This window comes from Bufo bufo, chromosome 5, assembly GCF_905171765.1.
Source record: "Bufo bufo chromosome 5, aBufBuf1.1, whole genome shotgun sequence".
In the NCBI taxonomy this organism is placed as follows: Eukaryota; Metazoa; Chordata; class Amphibia; order Anura; family Bufonidae; genus Bufo; species Bufo bufo.
Window position 1 is genome coordinate 457,809,654 of NC_053393.1, and position 22,429 is coordinate 457,832,082.

At 42.9% G+C, this 22,429-nt stretch overlaps 1 protein-coding gene across 2 annotated transcripts in view; it reads right to left on the bottom strand.

The window, feature by feature from the left end:
* Positions 1-3,557: 3,557 nt before the first annotated feature.
* MACC1 (MET transcriptional regulator MACC1) overlaps positions 3,558-22,429 on the bottom strand; it is a 66,612-nt gene continuing 47,740 nt past the window's right edge. For both annotated transcript variants that reach the window (XM_040433693.1, XM_040433695.1), the window contains exons 3-5: positions 12,180-14,221; positions 10,951-11,139; positions 3,558-4,631 (exon numbers count right to left, since the gene is read on the bottom strand). In XM_040433693.1, coding sequence (XP_040289627.1) covers positions 4,422-4,631; positions 10,951-11,139; positions 12,180-14,221 — 2,441 coding nt within the window. In that variant the 3' untranslated portion in view covers positions 3,558-4,421. The remainder of the gene's footprint in view (positions 4,632-10,950; positions 11,140-12,179; positions 14,222-22,429) is intronic.

Consider the following 22,429-nt stretch of genomic DNA (forward strand, 5'->3'; position numbering starts at 1 on the left):
TCATCGATCGCAGGTCATGGTGCAGAATAAGCCTTTAGATGCGAAGATTGTCTACACCGGGGGGGGGGGGGGGGGTAGTGTCACACAGCCCGGGGCAGACTTCACCAGGAAAGGGCTGACAGGCAAAGTGGAGAACCTTCATTGTCATTCAGCAGAGCGCAGTTTAGAGTCTGATCTGAAGGCACCATGTGTTTTGTAGTTACATAGAACTGCCGGTAAAATGTCCCGACATAACGAATGCAGCTGTGCTTTATTTTGGTTGACTTGAAATAGAAATATTTTTTTCTTTTTCTTTTAATTTTTACAAAGTACACATCATTGTGAATTGTACTGTTTAATAAAAATTATAATAATATTCGTCATTACAAATATTTGGCACTATATTCAATGAATGTAGTGCTATATATTCGTAATGACGAATATTATTATTATTATTTTTTTATGGTTTTTTTAACAGTACACAACACAATGATGCTAATAGCCAGTGATTAGCTGAACCAGAATTTCCAGCCTTTTCCCCTGTTTCAAGCCAGGACCATGACTGCAGAGCATTATGGAGCAGAAGAATATCAGTATGGCAGCGGAGGGGGGAACTATGAGGTGAGTAACGCTTATATTTTTATTTTTAACTCATCCGATTCCTGACTATAAAAAAATATGTATTTCCCCAGAACACATTTTTCGTCCTATAAGAGTTTTAGCTTGTGGGCGAATATGTAGAAGATAGTATATTCTACATATTCGCCCACAAGCTAAAAGTAGGGATGGATCAGTGTCCGGCGCTATATTACTTTAAATTCGTTTTTTAGAATATTTGTAAAATTCTAAAAAAAGAATATATAGCAATATAGCGACTATTCTAAAAAAAACAAAACAAATATAGAGCAATATAGCTAATATATAGTGCTATATTAGTTTTTTGAATAGTCGTCCTTTTTTTTCCATCTGAACATGAATGATTCCTCCATGCTTCTTGCTTGTGGGACAATGAGTCATTGGCACAAAAGCAATTTAAGCAGGGAGGAATCATGACTTCAGATGGAAAAAAATTACGAATATTCAAAAAATCTAATATATAGCACTATATTCAATGTAGTGCTATATATTAGTTGTTTAGAATATTCGTCATTTTTTTCCATCTGAAGTCATGATTCCTTCCTGCTTGTGGGAGGAATCATATGTTCAGATGGAAAAAAATTATGAATATTCAAAAAACAAATATATAGCACTACATTCTAAATATTCGCAAATTCTCAAAGTTGCGATATTCAAGATAAAAAATTGCTTTTTTGCACGCTCAACACTACTCTTCTGCCACAGGAGCTCAGACTGAAAGCAGAATGAATTCCAGCATAAGCTTAGTCCTTATTAACTTTCCATATGTAATTTCTTAATCAGCTGGTAGAGACATTGCCTGAACACTGAATCAGCAAGAGAATTCAATTTGTACAGCTAATAAGACATCTCCTTTACACGGCTCTGATTCTACTCACATTTTAAGGTCAATTTACAGGTCAATTTACACTGTGCTTACAGGGTACATTGAAGGAATATATCTGGAAGATTTATACCTCCAATGTATTACAATACTGTATTTCCATACTATACTATTGCATACAGCAGCAAAAAGGTTACCTACAAATACCAGTCTGATGGAAGCTGAAAGGTCACAGGTTCATCTGTATCGGATAATTGGTGCCTATAGATACATTTGTCATATGCATGCGTAATTCATTGTGAATGTAGCCTGAAAGGATATGGACACCTTTGAGGATATTTTTTCTTTATCATTGTATTCTACTCATTGTGGGCTAAAAATAATTTTTATTAATAGTTTTTTTATTAAAAATGTTTGATAGTTTATTCTCTATATCTTTCACTTTCTGTGCATATCCAAGACTATAGTTTTCTACTTCACAATAAATCTGTCAGATAGCCAGGGGTGGATTGGCCATAGACCCTACAGGGAAATTTCCCGGTGGGCCAATGCCCCAGGGGGCCACCCAAGTCCTGCTCTCTGGCACTGACCGGTACATAATGACCTCTCAACATTAATTAACGATGTAAGAATCAGATACCCATGTACCTGGCCAGCGACCGCACATGCCCTCCTGAATTCAACTGCTATGGCTCATACCTCATCTCCTAAGCCCCCTGCTCCATAGACAACTGAAGGAGGAGGACAGATGGTAGCTATTGATGGCCACCACAGAGGGCCAGCTTTTAGTGCAGTATATTTCGCTACACTGTGTTATTTAGTTCTGCTGGGATGGTATTTTGCATCATGGTATTGCAGGCCCTGCCTACTTGTGTTGCCCCACCTTCTGTTAATTTGGGCCTGCCTACAAAATGGGTCCACTTTTAGTTTTTCTTTTTCCAGAGCCACTTTAAGTTCCCAGTCCGCCCATGCAGATAGCTGCTATGATGGCTCAACCTGCAGCCATTATCTGTCATTCCCTAACATAAACACTCATTATAGCTACATTCTTAAAAGTTTGATAAGATTTTGGCTTAAATGAGTGTGTATGAGCTGTCAGGGGTTTAGAGATAAGCGCTACAAATTCAGTGTGAAGCAAAAAGAAATAGTTTGCAGGTGCACTGAAAGTGAAAGCTGTTGAAAATATTTAATAACCAATTGAAAAAAGGATCTTTAGCCCAAAATGAGTAGGGTGCAATGGTATAAAGACCCCCAAATGGGCCCAATGGATTTTAAGTAGTTTACCTAATTATGTTTATTTTTGGGCAACGGCAGCGAAGTGGATCATGTAGTTAAAGTAAGAAAATAAACTTTAACTCACTTCCCAGCCCCCTCCAATCCAGTGCCACTGCTCCTTCCTCTTACGTTGGCTGCAGTAGTGCTGTATTGTTGTGGCTTCAATAATGACATCCCATATACTACTGCAGCCATTCACTAGTCTCAGCAGTATGGTGCAAAAACTAGTAAGGCAAAAGTTCGGCTGCAGTGGTATAAGGGACGTCATCACCGAAGCTACAAAAATATGTCACTGCTGCAGCCCAAAGCAGAAGGCCAAGGAGCAGTATTGGATTAGAGGGGACTGGGAAGGTGATTTGAAGTTTATTTTCTTGTTTTAACCACTTCCCTTCTGTTGCTCCCGAAATAAATATTGCTATCAGTTAATGAGAACACCAAAGCATACATTCAGAGACAGCAAACCCATAAATACATATCTCTCAGCTGAGAAGTGGAACCAATCCTAGGCAATGCTCTGTGAGCTAAATACATCAGCTACACAGATGCTCACATCTCTTTGGCACTTTGTGACAATGTATCGGTCTAGTCTCTAAGCTGTTTAGGTGACGGATGGGTGTACCTTCTAGAATAAAACAGTTTGGAGCTTCAACTGATTTCTGTGATGCTGTGATTTGTTTGTGAGTTCTGAGAAATAGATACACATTCAGATAAAGTGGCAATTTTTTTAAACTTTTTGATACAGGACAATAAAGTCTTGTACAATTTTTAGTATTGTATTTTTATTAATAAAAATGCCACAAACACATCTCAAATATAGTATAGTCTAAAACCACATGAGCCTTGGCATACCTATTATAAAACTTGTTATTGCAGTAGGGCCTTTGGTAAGAGGACATATTACACATGCCTTCAGATCTAACTGTATACAGTAAATTAATGTTCAGTTAGCTCCCCCTAGTGGTTGCTGACTGAATTCAAAATTTTATAACTTGTAAAGTCAGAATAATAGACCTCTCCTCTACACATATTTTTAATCTTGCACCTTCATAGAACTTAGAAATGCTATGTCTAAATGACACGTGCGTATAGCACTTTATGAATTTAAGAAAGTTTTTTTTTCCATATATTTGTATAAAATACTGAAAATAATATGCCTTAATGGTTTAATATAGTTGGTATCATAACAATACGAATACAATAATTTACACATGATAAGTTCCAGAATAAATATTCAATATAAACAATATAATTTACAGAATATTATCACAGCATCGTTAGATCTGGATATTTTAGAGATGGATGCGTTCACAGACGTAACAATATATAGAAAATATAGAAAAGATAGTGTATCCCATTACTGTACAGATATGCTTGTATGGCAACTATATTAAAAAATTAAAGAAAAAAAAGATGTTGCTAGCTTGTGTACAGTACATTGAGCACTTTGTATACACTGGTAATACATCTTGGCTTTCCATTCATCCAGTAATTTTAGAACACTGTTTGGGTTGCTATGGCACCTATCTGCAGGAAAGTACCTAATGATATCGATATTATAAAAGCACCACAAATTTCTCAGGAATACAAAAGTAAGGTTTTTATAACGGCATTAGGATCTGATCTCCACAACGTAAGATGCATAGTTCAGAATGAGATCAAAAGGTTTGCTTGTTTTTACTGTAGGCACAGAATTTAATGATCGTTGAAATTAATCTTCAGGCCTGGAAAAAGAAGTGGCCTGAAAGACCTCCAGGCAATTGACAAAGATAAGAGTCCCCGTCAGCTCCCTCCATTGTCTGGTCACTGGATATTTCATTCTGTCCAATGCACAGTGTAAGTCTTGTAGCACATCCCTGTAACTGTCTCCATAATGAGCAGCCCATGTATACAGGAAGTCAAAAGCAGGTTTCCACATCATCTGTGAAAAAGAGTTCAAGGGTTAATTAACATTTTATTATGGTAGCTAGAAGGCTCTGCAGGGACAATCATTTCCCTCTCAGCTTGGGTAGATCCATCTGCCCTCTGGAGTCTGCCTACACTGCCACCCAAGCATCCAAGTTCTCAATCTGAGTTTAGCCCTCCAGAAGGTTGAGCCAACCTAGGGCATCTATCACAAAATTAGATCCTATACAAGAGAGAGTGCAGAACTACCAGGGAGAAAAATTTCCCCACTGGATACTAGAAATAACAATTTAACCTACAGGAATAATAAAAAAAAAATCCCACCAACCACCAGACATAATCCACTAAATGCTTGCTAAAATAGTAAGCCACCAGAAATATGGATATTAAAGGTGTTCTCTGGGAATGATTCGAAATGGCTGCAAGAAACCCATCCAAGAAAGTGAGCACCTGCATATGCTACATACTGGTGAGCGCCTGTCAGGCTGCTCAGCCATTATGGCATATCACAGGTAGGATCAAATCATTACCATCTATTGTAGAGCAGTGTAATGTGTGGTAAGGCCTCGCCTCTCATCCACCTAGGCAGCTCTAGAAGTGGAAGAAACCAGTCCTGTTCATATTCTAGGACAGGTTGCTAGCTGCCATTTTAAATCATTCTCAGGGGATTGTGGAACTTCATGTAGCTTGAAGAGCAGGGTAGCTGCTACATGCATAAATAGTTTTGACATGGCATACATTGTACCTTCTAGAGCATAAATTGTTTAGCACTTTTTACATTGCTCCCTCACCTTCCAGAAAAAGCAAATAGTCCTAACCCCTCACCCAAAAAGGGAGAATATCAGGAATTTATATAATTTTTTTTTATGGTCATTTCTTTTTCAAATGTAGTTAATTCCTTAACCCCTTCACGACTGCCGTACGGCTATATACGTGCTATATGTGCATACCCCATGCAGCTAGCACGTGTATAAATGTCATGGCAGCTCTATAATTCAAGCGCTGACAAAACGCTTGGATTAAAGCTTCTGCCCCTGCACTACCACTGTCACTGACAGCATACAGTCCAGTAATGCCAGCAAGGGACCAATCAGAGTGGTCCCTTGCCGGCGATCGCTCCGATTGGTTAGTCTGTGCAGACTAACCAATCAGATCGCAACAGTGTAAAAATGCCGGTTTCAGGCTCTGATCTGCACTCTGCAGATCACAGCCTGAATCAGACATTAGATGATCAGTGCCCCCAATATGTGCCAGTCATATAGCCCTCTTCCTGATCTGTGCCCTTATAAGCGTGTCCTAATGCCTCCTGCCTCTCCCATCTGCCCTATTCCACGATCAGTGCCTGCAATTTTCCCCCTTCAAACTCTCCAGCCTTCCTCAGCACATGCCTGTCCCTAAGCTACAACTATGCCTGCCGATGTCCCCTGCCCCTTACTGTATTCCCAGCATTAATTTTTGCCCCCTTATGCGGTCCTCTTGAATGTGATGGCGGCGGCTCAATTCCTGAGTGTCAGCTAGTGTAAGCTGTATGCTGACACTCTGCTATAATCCCTTAGATGCCGCGGCATCCATGGGGATAATAGTGAGAGGGGGCTCTCTCTCTCAACCATCTGGCTGCTGCCCAGTGATGGCAACGGCCCGATGGTTGCCACGGCAACCGGACGTCGTGCAAAGTCGTTCTGTGTTACCATCTAGCAGGAAACCTGAAGGTACTATACTTTGTAATGCAAGAGCATTGCAAAGTATTATACAGCCATCAACCCCACTGGACCTTCAAGATCCAAGAGGGACTTAATAAAAAAAAAGTGTGAAAATAAAAAAAAGTAAAAATATTTTTTTTTTTTTAAAAAGAGATAAAAAAATGAAAAAAATAAATAAACTACACATATTAGGTATCACCGTGTCCAAAATGACTGGCTCTATAAATATATCACATGATCCACCCCGTCCGATAAACACCATAAAAAATAAAATAAAAACTGTGTAAAAATAATTTTTTGTCACCTTACATCACAAAAAGTGCAACACCAAGCGATAAAAAAGGCGTATATCCCACAAAATGATGCCAATGAAACAGTCACCTCATCCCGCAAAAAATGAGCCCCTACACAAAAGTAAGAAAACTATAGCTCTTAGAACATGGAGACACTAAAACATAATTTTTTTGTTTCAAATATGCTATTATTGTGTTAAAATGAAATAAATTTAAAAAAGTATATATATTAGGTATCACCGCATCCATAATCAACCAGCTCTATAAAAATCTCACATGACCTAACCCCTCAGCTGAACACCGTAAAAAAAATGTACCTTACATTACAAAAATTGCAACACAAAGCGATCAAAAAGGCGCATGCCCCCCAAAATAGTACCAATCAAACTGTCACCTCATCCCGCAAAAAATGAGACCCTACCTAAGACAATCGGTCAAAAAAATAAAAAAGCTATGGCTCTCAGACTATGTAGAGTGTAGACAATAAAACATCATTTTTTTTGTTTCAAAAATGCTATTATTTGTAAAACTTAAATAAATAAGAAAAAGTATAAATATTAGGTACTGCCACGTCCGTAATGATCTGCTCTATAAAAATGTCACATGACCTAACCCCTCAGGTGAACACCATAAAAATAAATAAATAAAATCTTTTCCAAAACAGTCAATTTTTTGGTCACCTTGCCCCATAAAGTGTAATAATGAATGATCAAAAAATCATATGTACCCAAAAATAGTACCAATAAAAAGTCAACTCTTCCTGAAAAAAATGAGCCCCTGCACAAGACGAACAGCAGAAAAGGCATTCAGAAAATGAAGACACAAAAACATAAAAAAAAAATTCAAAGAAACTTTTTTGGGAGTTTCTACTGTAAGGGTGCATCAGGGGGGCTTCAAATGGGACATGGCATCTATAAACCAGTCCAGCAAAATCTGCCTTCCAAAAAACATATGGTGCTTCTTTTCTACTGTGCCCTGCCGTGTGTCCTTATATCAGTTTACGACCACATGTTGGGTGTTTCTGTAAACCGCAGAATAAGGGTAATAAATATTGAGTTTTGTTTGGCTGTTAACCCTCAATGTGTAAGAGAAAAATTTATTAAAATGGAAAATCTGACAAAAAAGGGAAATTTTCATTTTCCTTTAATTCTTGTGGAATTAGGGTTAAAGAGGACCTTTCACCTGTATAAACGATGTTAACTGAGTATGCTGCCATATAGAGCGGCGCCCGGGGATCTCACTGCACTTACTATTATCCCCGGCCGCCGCTCCGTTCTCCCGTTATAGGCTCCGGTACCTTTGCTTCTTAAGTTATAGTAGGCGGGTCTTCTCTTGTCCTGTGGGCGTCTCCTTCTCCTAGGCTGCAGCGCTGGCCAATCGCAGCGCACAGCTCACAGCCTGGGAGGTTTTTTTCTCCCAGGCTGTGAGCTGTGCGCTGCGATTGACAGGTGAAAGGTCCTCTTTAACAAAGTTAGTAAAATTAGTTTTGAGTAACTCGAGAGGTGTAGATTCTACAATGGGGTCATTTATGGGGGAATTCCACTATGTAAGCCCCACAAAGTGACTTCACACCTGAACTGGTCCTTAAAAAGTGGGTTTTGGAAATTTTCTTAAAAATTTTAAGAATTGCTTCTAAAATTCTAAGCCTTCTAACGTCCTAAAAAAATAAAATGACATTTGCAAAATGATGCCAACATAAAGTAGACATATGGGGAATGTTAAGTAATAAATATTTTATGAGGTATCACTTTCTGTTTTAAAAGCAGAGAAATATAAATTTTGAAAATTGCTAATTTTTCTAAATTCTTGGTAAATTTGGGATTTTTTCATAAATAAAGGTGAAATATAATGACTCAAATTTATGACTATCATGAAGTACAATGTGTCACGAAGAAAACAATCTCAGAATGGCTTGGATAAGTAAAAGCGTTCCAAAGTTATTACCACATAAAGTGACACATGTCAGATTTTCAAAATTTGACGTGGTCACGGGGGCATCAATGACCCTTGGTCATGAAAGGGTTAAAGAGGACCTTTCACCAGTTTTTATATTTTAAAATCAATACCTCACACTGTAGCCCATATTCAGTAGATTTCATATGTTGATTTTCAGACTATACTTCATTGTGCAGCTATGACTATCAGGTGCCTAGCCATTTAAAGTGTATTGGTTTTTTGGATATTTATTATTATTGGTTCTTTTCTGTGGCATCCAGGGACGAGTAGTTTCTTTCTTGGTTACACTCGTGCAGTATTCTTTATCTTTGCAGTGGTGGTTGTCCACGCCAATGTTACTATCATATATTTCATATATATTTATAAGAGGATTTTCCTCTCTTTGTGGCACAGTATAGTACATATGAATGGGCTTTTGTCTACTTTTGGTCCGGTGTACCCACTTGGTATGCTTCTTTATCTACAGAAAGTAATATGGGGCTTTTGTCCATCTTGCACCTCCCTCCTTTTCAGATGTCTGTTATATGTTTCAGTTTCTCAATAAATTATTCTATTTTTACATATGTGTATGTGTTATTTTATAATGGGTTATTATTAGCAATTTTTGTAGGTCTGTAAAGTACACAGATATAGCAGCCAGGAACATTTTTGATTCACCACGCCTGCCTAATATCTCTGGTGCTCAGCTTTGTAGTACTATAGAGATAATTAACAAGTGATAGTGCCATGTTCTTATACAGTCCTGATCAAAAGTTTAAGACCACTTGAAAAATGGCAAAAATAATCATATTTTACATTGTTGGATCTTAACAAGGGTCCAAGTAGAACTTCAACATGCAACAAGAAGAAATGAGAGTGAGACAAAAAAAAATTTGAGCATTCAATTAATTAAAAATAACGATTAAACTGAAACAGGCTGTTTTTCAATTTTCAGCTTATCCAAATTGCCTTTAAAAGGCCAAATCTGTGCAAAGATGTGGATTCATTGTCATTTTCTGTCAGGTAGTCAGACGTTGTGATGGCAAAGGCAAAAAAAATCTCCCTTTTTGAACGTGGTAGGGTTGTTGAACTGCATAAGCAGGGTCTCTCACAGCGCGCCATCGCTGCTGAGGTGGGACGCAGTAAGACAGTCATTTGGAATTTCTTAAATGATTCTGAGGGTTATGGAACAAAAAAGTCAAGTGGAAGACCCAAAAAAATTTCATCAGCACTAAGCCAGAGGATCCAATTGGCTGTCCGTCAAGATACTGGACGATCCTCGACCCAAATTAAGGCCCTTACTGGTGCTGACTGCAGCCCCATAACCATCAGATGGCATCTGAGACTGAAGGGCTTCAAAAACCAAAAATTTCTTCAAAGACCTCGTCTCCTTGAACGCCACAGAACTGCTCGTTTTGACTGGGACATTCAAAGGTGGAAGAAAGTTTTATTCTCTAATGAGAAAAAATTTAATCTTGATGGTCCTGATGGTTTCCAACGTTACTGGCATGACAAGCAGATCCCACCTGAGATGTTTTCTACGCGCCACAGTGGAGGGGGCGCCATAATGGTCTGGGGTGCTTTTTCCTTCAGTGGAACAATGGAGCTTCAGGAAGTGCAGGGGTGTCAAACGGCCGCTGGCTATGTCCAGATGTTGCAGAGAGCATTCCTCATGACTGAGGGCCCTTGTCTGTGTGGTAACGACAGGACAAGGGACTTCTTCCAGGAGAATAACATCACTCTTTTGGCCCATCCTGCGTGTTCCCCTGATCTAAATCCATATGAGAACCTTTGGGGATGGATGGCAAGGGAAGTTTACAAAAATGGACAACAGTTCCAGACAGTAGATGGCCTTTGTGCGGCCGTCTTCACCACTTGGAGAAATGTTCCCACTCACTTCATGGAAATGCTTGCATCAAGCATGCCGAAACTAATTTTTGAAGTGGTAAACAATAATGGCGGAGCTACTCATTACTGAGTTCATGTTTGGAAGTTGGATTTCAGTTTTGGGGGGGTTTATTTTTTTTTTGGAGGTCCTAAACTTTTGATCAGCTGAAAAACAGCCTGTTTCAGTTTATTCGTTGTTTTCATTAAATTGAATGCTCAAAAAATGTTTTGTCTCCCTCCCATTTCTTCTTGTTGCATGTTGAAGCTCTACTTAGAACCTTGTTAAGATCCAGCCATGCTAAATAAGATTTTTTGCCATTTTTCAAGTGGTCTTAAACTTTTGATCAGGACTGTATATACAGTATATTAGACGTCATGTAACAAATTACTAGTGTATTGTACATCTGATGTAGAAGAAGTGGAGGATATCTGGCCCTTCCACATTCTTTAAAAAACATACAAAGCCCTTTCATAATGAGTTACTATATGTTAGCCTAAAAAATATGTATTCAGAAAATACCTGCAGGTTGACTTCTCCACTCTTTCCATGATGAGGAATCTCATAGGCCTCAATCTGTTGCTTTGTAAGTCTGGCTAGCTTCTCAGCAAGCTCTCTCCAGCGTATGCCAAGCTGTACGGCAGTAGTCAAGATAACTGTATCTTGTGTAAGACGAGCTACTAAGCCTTGGCAGTCAATCTTCAATAGACCCTATGCACAGTTCACAAAAAGAAAATAAGTATGTATTATGTGTTTTAGACACCAACCTTGAACTAAGTGGAGTCTTAAAATACATTTGTACTACACATACCCATTATTTGGTGGAAAATTCTATCTACTGTATGTGCACTGTATGTGTAAAGTAAATTGAACTAAATATATTACTGGAATTTGGACAATTTTTGCTGACTTGTAAATTCATGAATCATATGGCGATATTGAGAAATCTCCCACATAAATGTTACCAGAATTTCTTTGTTACCATTTGCTATTTATGGTAGCCTGTAGAAACATCTCCTTTCACATATGAGCCCTGTTCACAGGCTGACATGGAAATCAAGACAAATTTGATAGTCTCCCAGCTAAGCCTGTATGTTTTGAATAATTTTTGCTCCATATGGGGGATTATGTCCTTATAATGTGTTTTAGAGATCTTCATGTAGCCCCCTACTATTTCAGGTACGGTAAAGCTGGTCATGTACACCAGATAATTATTGTCTAAAATGAACATTGTTGGCTGCTAACTACAGATCTGTCAGAGGATCTCAAAACCGGAATTAAACAGATCTGAGCCATTTAATACATACGGATGCATCAGGTTTAGCCGGATCTGGTTGTATTAAATCAAAACTGAGTAAACCGGATCCGGTATGAAAATCATTGTAAGTCAATGGATGCCAGATCTGTTTTTTTTCGCTCACATGATTTTCATGCTGGATCCAGTTTGTTCCATTTCGCAAACCAGATACAAAACCGCAGCTTGCAACGATATTGTGTCCGGCCCCAAAACACAACAAAACATAACGGATGCATACTTATGCATCCTGATCAGTTTTGTCCCCATTGACAATAAATGGGGACAAAACGGAACCGTTTAAGTTCAGTTTTGAGATCCTCTGCTGGATCTCAGAACCAGAACTGAAAACGCAGATGTGAAAGTAGCCTTACAGCATAACTTTTTAGATAGCCATAAACCCATGGAGCACCCATGGTATAATATTGACCTTATAACAGAAGACTGGAATACCTACCATAATAAGCTCATAATGAAATTTCTTCTTTTTGGAGTCCCCATGACAGTCTTCTTTCAGCCTTTTTACAACACATGACACTCTGTCTGGCTCTTTCTCGGGAAGTGTTTGGCTAAGATCGTCTAATGACAAGTGTGAATAACCAAGGGCATCTGCTAAAGATCTCCAGTCTTGGACTTTGTCCGAGACATTGGATAGCACAGATGAGTAGATGTAAGTCAGTTTCTTAAAGGGCAGTGCAATCTGCTCCAAAAGCATCTTGGTGGAAAAATGCACATCTGAAAAATCAATGACTTGATCTTTGGAAATAAGCTTTACGTTTTTGCAGTGTACAAGGCCAACCTTCCCTCTCAAAACACCCACATACCATTCTTTAACCTTGGTCTGTCCAATGGCCTTAATTTTATCCTCACCAAGAAGTGCAATTGTGTCTCCTTTAAAATATTCCAAGAAGTAGTCAATCTTTTGTTGCCTCAGGACAGTTTTTAAAGTCACTGCAAAGTTGTGCATCTTCAGAGTTTTATCCTGGAACTTGGGATATTTCACAGTACTGATAATTGGCATGACAGGCGTGGACAAGATTTGTTTGCGCTTCTCTAAACGAGTTTGATTTTTTGGAGTCCAGTGTATTTTTTGTGCAGGGTCAGGGGTGCTGACAGGAAATTCCGATATCAATGATGAACCTTGGCTGTCTTTAATCTGAACAGTGAAAACAAGTGTGCTGATTTCTTTGCCACCTTGCAATGAGAAAGGGAACTGTGCCCGAATTGTTTTACCTGCTTTTAGCTGCTGTAGTTTGATTTCATTACTATTATCTGCTGCTTTTACTGAATAGCATGAGTTATTTGCAGCAAAATGAATCAATAAGTCTTGCCATTGGTAAAACACAAACTGATGCTTCCCCCAAAGTTGAAATACGAGCGGTGGCAAATTTTTTCCACGTCTTTTTATGTCATCCACTGTGAGTTTCTCTGGAGTATAGTTATGTCCGATAATAGCGAGAACCGTAGTGAATGCTGGATGTATGTGCTTAGGTCCATACACTGCCACAGTTAAGGATTTGTGAATATAGTCATAAACACTGCTGGACTGGTTTTGGACAGACTTGGTTTGTGCTGCACAGACAATGTATGTAATACGACTAAGGATTGGTAACTTGATTTGTAGCATGTTATTGTAAATGTAGCCATTTGGGATTTTTTCAAATGGTCCTTCTTTGTTGTAGCTGTAAAAGGTTGCAATATCAGTCATGACTTGACTGTATGGATCGTTTTTTACCTCAGCTGCAATTTTAATTTCCAGTAAAATATCTTCTCCTGTATTGATGTTGCTTAATGTTATTTCTACAAGAGGACTAACAGTAGTTGACAGGTTGTTGTTAAGCAAGGCTGGTGGATCAAGAAAAGCTTTTAAAGAGATGTCCTGAAATTCCCCTGGTTTAACATGACCTTCAGGAACATGGACAGTGATATCGGAGTTTGGAAGCTGTACAGAGCCTCCATTATGACCTATTCTGCAAAATATATGAGTGTCTGATGCTTGTGTCTGCCCCCATCCAGGACTCTGACTCACAACATCCAAGTCCAGACATGAACGGGTCAATTGTCTATGGCTCAACCAAGCCATTTTGTAGGCCTCTCTGTCATTTTGAAGCCACTCTAAGTCTGGAGCCAGAATCTGCCCATCAATCTCTGGAGCATTAGATTGTGTGCTGCCAAGATCATCCAGATAGGAAACACTCCTAGACCTTCCATACTTTTTTGTCGGTGTTTGTTCCAAGACATGACCTATATCAAGTTCATCTCCGGAACTTGATACTGAATTTCTGGTTTCTGTATCCCTGAAAAACAAGAAAGGGTCCTCTTTTAAAATAGACACTCTTCCATTAGTTGATGTGTTGGCTTGAGCCACATCATCCAGGAAAGGGTTGGATTCAGAAAGTCCATTCCAAAATGGATTTGTCCGTTTGGAAAAATTCTGGGAATTGTCTTGGAACACATCAGACCAATTAATTACAAGATCCAATTTGTCTCCCAAATTTTCTGTGGAAAAAACAAATGTGATATATAGAATTAGATTTTCCAGCTTTTTTAACATATTAACCGTAATTATCTAGAATTATTCGCTTTAAACACTGCTCACAATTCAGGATACTCTTGCATCAGACTACGAGTTTATTTACCTTTTAATCATTGTGTGAAATGTTCATGGAGATCTGGTTCCTAATGGTGCATTCACACACAGAAGATTTGATGCAGAAGTTCCATTTCTTTGAAATCAGTTCCATTCATCTAAATGCTGCATGGAAATGAATTCCACGCAGCAAGCATATGGTTTTCTGCAAGCCTCATTCAGTCGAATGCGACAGTTTCTGAAATTCACGCAACAAATCTTCCGCAGGAGAAGTCTACAGCAGATGTTCCATATTTAACGATGTCTAGCAAACAATATAAAGCCTCACCCACACTAGCCCCACTGGCTAAGAGAGTATCTGACCTGAATTCCCAGAGGCATTGCTACTATTCTCAAAGCTCTGTAATTAGGATAAGCAGGATTGTTATGATAAAGGATCATTGTTCTGTCTGTAGAAGGTTTCCTTTGTTCTCTAGAGGTACTATCTAAGCATTAGAAAAGAGTTTTCCAATGACAAACATACACTGAAGGGAGATATGCAAATGAGTGAGTGTGATCTGCTACTTCCAAATCTTCGTATTTAAAGGGATTGTCCCATCTCGCAGTTTCCGGCCCCAGGTAGTAGGGATGAGCGAACCCTGTATAGTTCGGGTTCGTACTGAATTTTGGGGTGTCCGTGACACGGACCCGAACCCGAACATTTTCGTAAAAGTCTGTGTTCGAGTTCGGTGTTCGGCGCTTTCTTGGCGCTTTTTGAAAGGCTGCAAAGCAGCCAATCATCAAGCGTCATACTACTTGCCCCAAGAGGCCATCACAGCCTTGCCTACTATTGGCATGGCTGTGATTGGCCAGTGCAGCATGTGACCCAGCCTCTATATAAGCTTGGGTCACGTTGCGCTGCACGTCACTCTGCTGATTCAAGCATAGGGAGAGGTTGCAGCTGCGACGTTAGGGCGAGATTAGGCAGTGATTAACTCCTCCAAAAGACTTCATTCTGTGATCGATCTGCAGCTGTGGATCATTGAAGTGCTAGTATTGACTTGCTCACTTTTTTGAGGTTGCCCAGAGCATTTTTATATCACTTTTTTTCTGGGGTGATCGGCGGCCATTTTGTGACTTGTGGTGCGCCAGCACAAGCTATCACCAAGTGTATTTAACCATCAATAGTGTGGTTATTTTGTGCTATATCCTACATCAGCTGCAGGCTGAGCCTGTGTCACCGAAGTGCATTTAACCATCAACAGTCTGGTTATTTTTTGGCCATATACTACATCAGCTGCAGGCTGAGCCTGTGTCACCGAAGTGCATTTAACCATCAACAGTCTGGTTATTTTTTGGCCATATACTACATCAGCTGCAGGCTGAGCCTGTGTCACCGAAGTGCATTTAACCATCAACAGTCTGATTATTTATTGGCCATATACTACATCTGGTGCAGGCTGAGCCTGTGTCACCCAAGTGCATTTAACTATCAACAGTGTGGTTATTTTTTGGCCATATACTACATCAGGGGCAAGTTGAGCCTGTCACCCAGCGCCTAAAAAATAGACCTGACATTTCTATTCAAGCAAATCTGCACAGTTTTAGCTGGTCAAGTTATTTGTAGTGACCGTAAAAGCAGACTTTTTTTTCTGGGTTGAAAAACTATTCCCAAATTTGCCATTCTCAAAATAACTAGTTTCTGGTATTTGAGGCCTACTTGAAATCTATACCAAAAAGGATATCTTACATTGTAGGTATTGATAGTGTCATTCAGAAAAACCTAAGACACACGCTACCGTGCAGATAGAAGTCTGATTCTGAGATTAAACCTTAACCTGTCACACAGTGCAAAAAAAAACAGGTCTCACATTTCTATTCAACCAAATCTGTACTGTTTTAGCTGCTCAAGTTATTTGTAGTGACCGTAAAAGCACACTTTTTTTTCTGGGTTGAAAAACTATTCCCAAATTTGCCATTCTCAAAATTGTGGTGAACGGGAACAATGAGGAAAACATCTAATAAGGGACGCGGACGTGGACATGGTCGTGGTGGTGTTAGTGGACCCTCTGGTGCTGGGAGAGGACGTGGCCGTTCTGCCACAGCCACACGTCCTAGTGTACCAACTACCTCAGGTCCCAGTAGCCGCCAGAATTTACAGGGATATTTGGTGGGGCCCAATGCCGTTCTAAGGATGGTAAGGCCTGAGCAGGTACAGGCATTAGTCAATTGGGTGGCCGACAGTGCATCCAGCACGTTCACATTATCTCCCACCCAGTCTTCTGCAGAAAGCACACAGATGGCGCATAAAAACCAAGCCCATCAGTCTGTCACATCACCCCCATGCATATCAGGATAACTGTCTGAGCCTCAAGTTATGCAGCAGTCTCTTATGCTGTTTGAAGACTCTGCTGCCAGGGTTTCCCAAGGGCATCCACCTAGCTCTTCACCAGGGGTGGAAGAGATAGAATGCACTAACGCACAACCACTTATTTTTCCTGATGATGAGGACATGGGAATACCACCTCAGCACGTCTCTGATGATGACGAAACACAGGTGCCAACTGCTGCGTCTTTCTGCAGTGTGCAGACTGAACAGGAGGTCAGGGGTCAAGACTGGGTGGAAGACGATGCAGGGGACGATGAGGTCCTAGACCCCACATAGAATGAAGGTCGTGCCACTGACTTTCACAGTTCGGAGGAAGAGGCAGTGGTGAGACCGAGCCAACAGCGTAGCAAAAGAGGGAGCAGTGGGCAAAATCAGAACACCCGCCGCCAAGAGACTCCGCCTGCTACTGACCGCCGCCATCTGGGACCGAGCACCCCAAAGGCAGCTTCAAGGAGTTCCCTGGCATGGCACTTCTTCAAACAATGTGCTGACGACAAGACCCGAGTGGTTTGCACGCTGTGCCATCAGAGCCTGAAGCGAGGCATTAACGTTCTGAACCTTAGCACAACCTGCATGACCAGGCACCTGCATGCAAAGCATGAACTGCAGTGGAGTAAACACCTTAAAAATAAGGAAGTCACTCAGGCTCCCCCTGCTGCCTCTTCTGCTGCTGCCGCCTCGGCCTCTTCTGCTGCTGCCGCCACCTCGGCCTCTTCTGCTGCTGCTGCCGCCGCCTCGGCCTCTTCCTCTGCCTCTGGAGAAACGTTGGCACCTGCCGCCCAGCAAACATGGGATGTACCACCAACACCACCACCTGCGTCACCAAGCATCTTAACCATGTCTCACGGCAGCGTTCAGCTCTCCATCTCACAAACATTTGAGAGAAAGCGTAAATTCCCACCTAGCCACCCTCGATCCCTGGCCCTGAATGCCATCATTTCTAAACTACTGGCCTATGAAATGCTGTCATTTAGGCTGGTGGACACACACAGCTTCAAACAGCTCATGTCACTTGCTGTCCCACAGTATGTTGTTCCCAGCCGCCACTACTTCTCCAAGAGAGCCGTGCCTTCCCTGCACAAACAAGTGTCAGATAAAATCAAGTGTGCACTGCGCAACGCCATCTGTGGCAAGGTCCACCTAACCACAGATACGTGGACCAGTAAGCACGACCAGGGACGCTATATCTCCCTAACTGCACACTGGGTAAATGTAGTGGCGGCTGGGCCCCAGGCGGAGAGCTGTTTGGCGCACGTCCTTCCGCCGCCAAGGATCGCAGGGCAACATTCTTTGCCTCCTGTCTCCTCCTCCTCCTACTCAGCTTCCTCCTCCTCTTCTTCCACCTGCTCATCCAGTCAGCCACACACCTTCACCACCAACTTCAGCACAGCACGGGGTAAACGTCAGCAGGCCATTCTGAAACTCATATGTTTGGGGAACAGGCCCCACACCGCACAGGAGTTGTGGCGGGGTATAGAACAACAGACCGACGAGTGGTTGCTGCCGGTGAGCCTCAAGCCCGGCCTGGTGGGGTGCGATAATGGGCAAAATCTCGTTGCAGCTCTGGGACTAGCCGGTTTGACGCACATCCCTTGCCTGGCGCATGTGCTGAATTTGGTGGTGAAGAAGTTCATTCGCAACTACCCCGACATGTCAGAGCTGCTGCATAAAGTGCGGGCCGTCTGTTCGCGCTTCCGGCGTTCACACCCTGCCGCTGCTCGCCTGTCTGCGCTACAGCATAACTTCCGCCTTTCCGCTCACCGCCTCATATGCGACGTACCCACCAGGTGGAACTCCACCTTGCATATGCTGGACAGACTGTGCGAGCAGCAGCAGGCCATAGTGGAGATTCAGCTGCAGCACGCACGGGTCAGTCGCACTGTGGATCAGACACACTTCACCACCAATGACTGGGCCTCCATGCGAGACCTGTGTGCCCTGTTGCGCTGTTTCGAGTACTCCACCAACATGGCCAGTGGCGATGACGCCGTTATCAGCGTTACAATACCACTTCTATGTCTCCTTGAGAAAACACTTAGGGCGATGATGGAAGAGGAGGTGGCCCAGGAGGAAGAGGAGGAAGAGGGGTCATTTTTAGCACTTTCAGGCCAGTCTCTTCAAAGTGACTCAGAGGGAGGTTTTTTGCAACACCAGAGGCCAGGTACAAATGTGGCCAGACAGGGCCCACTACTGGAGGACGAGGAGGACGAGGATGAGGAGGAGGTGGAGGAGGATGAGGATGAAGCATGTTCACAGCGGGGTGGCACCCAAAGCAGCTCGGGCCCATCACTGGTGCGTGGCTGGGGGGAAACACAGGACGATGACGATACGCCTCCCACAGAGGACAGCTTGTCCTTAACTCTGGGCAGCCTGGCACACATGAGCGACTACATGCTGCAGTGCCTGCGCAACGACAGCAGAGTTGCCCACATTTTAACGTGTGCGGACTACTGGGTTGCCACCAAGCTGGATCCCCGGTACAAAGACAATGTGCCCACCTTACTTCCTACACTGGAGCGTGATAGGAAGATGCGCGAGTACAAGCGCACGTTGGTAGACGCGTTACTGAGAGCATTCCCAAATGTCACAGGGGAACCAGTGGAAGCCCAAGGCGAAGGCAGAGGAGGAGCAAGAGGTCGCCAACGCAGCTGTGTCACGCCCAGCTCCTCTGAGGGCAGGGTTAGCATGGCAGAGATGTGGAAAAGTTTTGTCAACACGCCACAGCTAACTGCACCACCACCTGATACGGAACGTGTTAGCAGGAGGCAACATTTCACTAACATGGTGGAACAGTACCTGTGCACACCCCTCCACGTACTGACTGATGGTTCGGCCCCATTCAACTTCTGGGTCTCCAAATTGTCCACGTGGCCAGAGCTAGCCTTTTATACCTTGGAGGTGCTGGCCTGCCCGGCGGCCAGCGTTTTGTCTGAACGTGTATTCAGCACGGCAGGGGGCGTCATTACAGACAAACGCAGCCGCCTGTCTACAGCCAATGTGGACAAGCTGACGTTCATAAAAATGAACCAGGCATGGATCCCACAGGACCTGTCCATCCCTTGTGCAGATTAGATATTAACTACCTCCCCTTAACAATATATTATTCTGCTCCAGGGCACTTCCTCATTCAATACTATTTTTTATTTCATTTTACCATTTTATTGCGGAGCAACCCAAAGTTGAATGAACCTCTCCTCTGTCTGGGTGCTGGGGCCTAAATGTGTGACAGTGGCCTGTTCCAGTGGTGGGTGACGTGAAGCCTGATTCTCTGCTATGACATGAAGACTGATTCTGCGCTGACATAAGGCCAGATTCTCTGTTACGGGACCTCTCTCCTCTGCCTGGGTGCCTGGGCCTAAATGTGTGACAGTGGCCTGTTCCAGTGGTGGGTGACGTGATGCCTGATTCTCTGCTATGACATGAAGACAGATTCTGTGCTGACATAAGGCCAGATTCTCTGTTACAGGACCTCTCTCCTCTGTCTGGGTGCCGGGGCCTAAATGTGTGACAGTGGCCTGTTCCAGTGGTGGGTGACGTGAAGCCTGATTCTCTGCTATGACATGAAGACTGATTCTGCGCTGACATAAGGCCAGATTCTCTGTTACGGGACCTCTCTCCTCTGCCTGGGTGCCTGGGCCTAAATGTGTGACAGTGGCCTGTTCCAGTGGTGGGTGACGTGATGCCTGATTCTCTGCTATGACATGAAGACAGATTCTGTGCTGACATAAGGCCAGATTCTCTGTTACAGGACCTCTCTCCTCTCTCTGGGTGCCGGGGCCTAAATGTGTGACAGTGGCCTGTTCCAGTGGTGGGTGACGTGAAGCCTGATTCTCTGCTATGACATGAAGACTGATTCTGCACTGACATAAGGCCAGATTCTCTGTTACGGGACCTCTCTCCTCTGCCTGGGTGCCTGGGCCTAAATGTGTGACAGTGGCCTGTTCCAGTGGTGGGTGACGTGATGCCTGATTCTCTGCTATGACATGAAGACAGATTCTGTGCTGACATAAGGCCAAATTCTCTTTTACGGGACCTCTCTCCTCTGTCTGGGTGCCGGAGCCTAAATGTGTGACAGTGGCCTGTTCCAGTGGTGGGTGACGTGAAGCCTGATTCTCTGCTATGACATGAAGACTGATTCTGCGCTGACATAAGGCCAGATTCTCTGTTACGGGACCTCTCTCCTCTGCCTGGGTGCCTGGGCCTAAATGTGTGACAGTGGCCTGTTCCAGTGGTGGGTGACGTGATGCCTGATTCTCTGCTATGACATGAAGACAGATTCTGTGCTGACATAAGGCCAGATTCTCTGTTACAGGACCTCTCTCCTCTGTCTGGGTGCCGGGGCCTAAATGTGTGACAGTGGCCTGTTCCAGTGGTGGGAGACGTGAAGCCTGATTCTCTGCTATGACATGAAGACTGATTCTGCGCTGACATAAGGCCAGATTCTCTGTTACGGGACCTCTCTCCTCTGCCTGGGTGCCTGGGCCTAAATGTGTGACAGTGGCCTGATCCAGTGGTGGGTGACGTGAAGCCTGATTCTCTGCTATGACATGAAGACTGATTCTGCGCTGACATAAGGCCAGATTCTCTGTTACGGGACCTCTCTCCTCTGCCTGGGTGCCTGGGCCTAAATGTGTGACAGTGGCCTGTTCCAGTGGTGGGTGACGTGAAGCCTGATTCTCTGCTATGACATGAAGACTTATTCTGTGCTGACATGAAGCCAGATTCTCTGTTACGCGACCTCTCTCCTCTGCCTGGGTGCCTGGGCCTAAATATGTGACAGTGGCCTGTTCCAGTGGTGGGTGACGTGATGCCTGATTCTCTGCTATGACATGAAGACAGATTCTGTGCTGACATAAGGCCAGATTCTCTGTTACGGGACCTCTCTCCTCTGCCTGGGTGCCTGGGCCTAAATGTGTGACAGTGGCCTGTTCCAGTGGTGGGTGACGTGAAGCCTGATTCTCTGCTATGACATGAAGACTGATTCTGTGCTGACATGAAGCCAGATTCTCTGCTATGGCATGAAGAGACTGATTCTGTGCTGACATGAAGCCAGATTCTTTGCTATGGCATGAAGAGACTGATTCTCTGCTGACGTGAAGCCAGATTCTCTGATATGGGACCTCTGTCCAATTGATATTGGGTCATTTTTATTTTTTTTATTTTTATTTTAATTCATTTCCCTATCCACATTTGTTTGCAGGGGATTTACCTACATGTTGCTGCCTTTTGCAGCCCTCTAGCTCTTTCCTGGGCTGTTTTACAGCCTTTTTAGTGCCCAAAAGTTCGGGTCCCCATTGACTTCAATGGGGTTCGGGTTCGGGACGAAGTTCGGGTCGGGTTCGGATCCCGAACCCGAACATTTCCGGGAAGTTCGGCCGAACTTCTCGAACCCGAACATCCAGGTGTTCGCTCAACTCTACCAGGTAGCAAGGCTTGCGGAAACACCTTAGTGGGCTGGCCCTCTGCTGTTTCCATAACTCCCATTCTAGTGAATGGGAGCTATGCAAACATTGTAGCAGAACAAGTTATAATGATTTCATAACTCTTCTATATTTTTTTGTAAAATACAATACAAATTCAATGTTAAAAAAGTAGTATTCAGTTGTTGAAAAAAATAACAATAAGAACAGCAACAAATGCTCTAAAGCACTGGTGTCAAACACAAGGCCCGCGGGCCGAATCCGGCCCGCCAGACCTCGTCATGTGGCCCGCGCAGCCGCCGCCAGCCTTCAGCTTTAATTCCCGTATT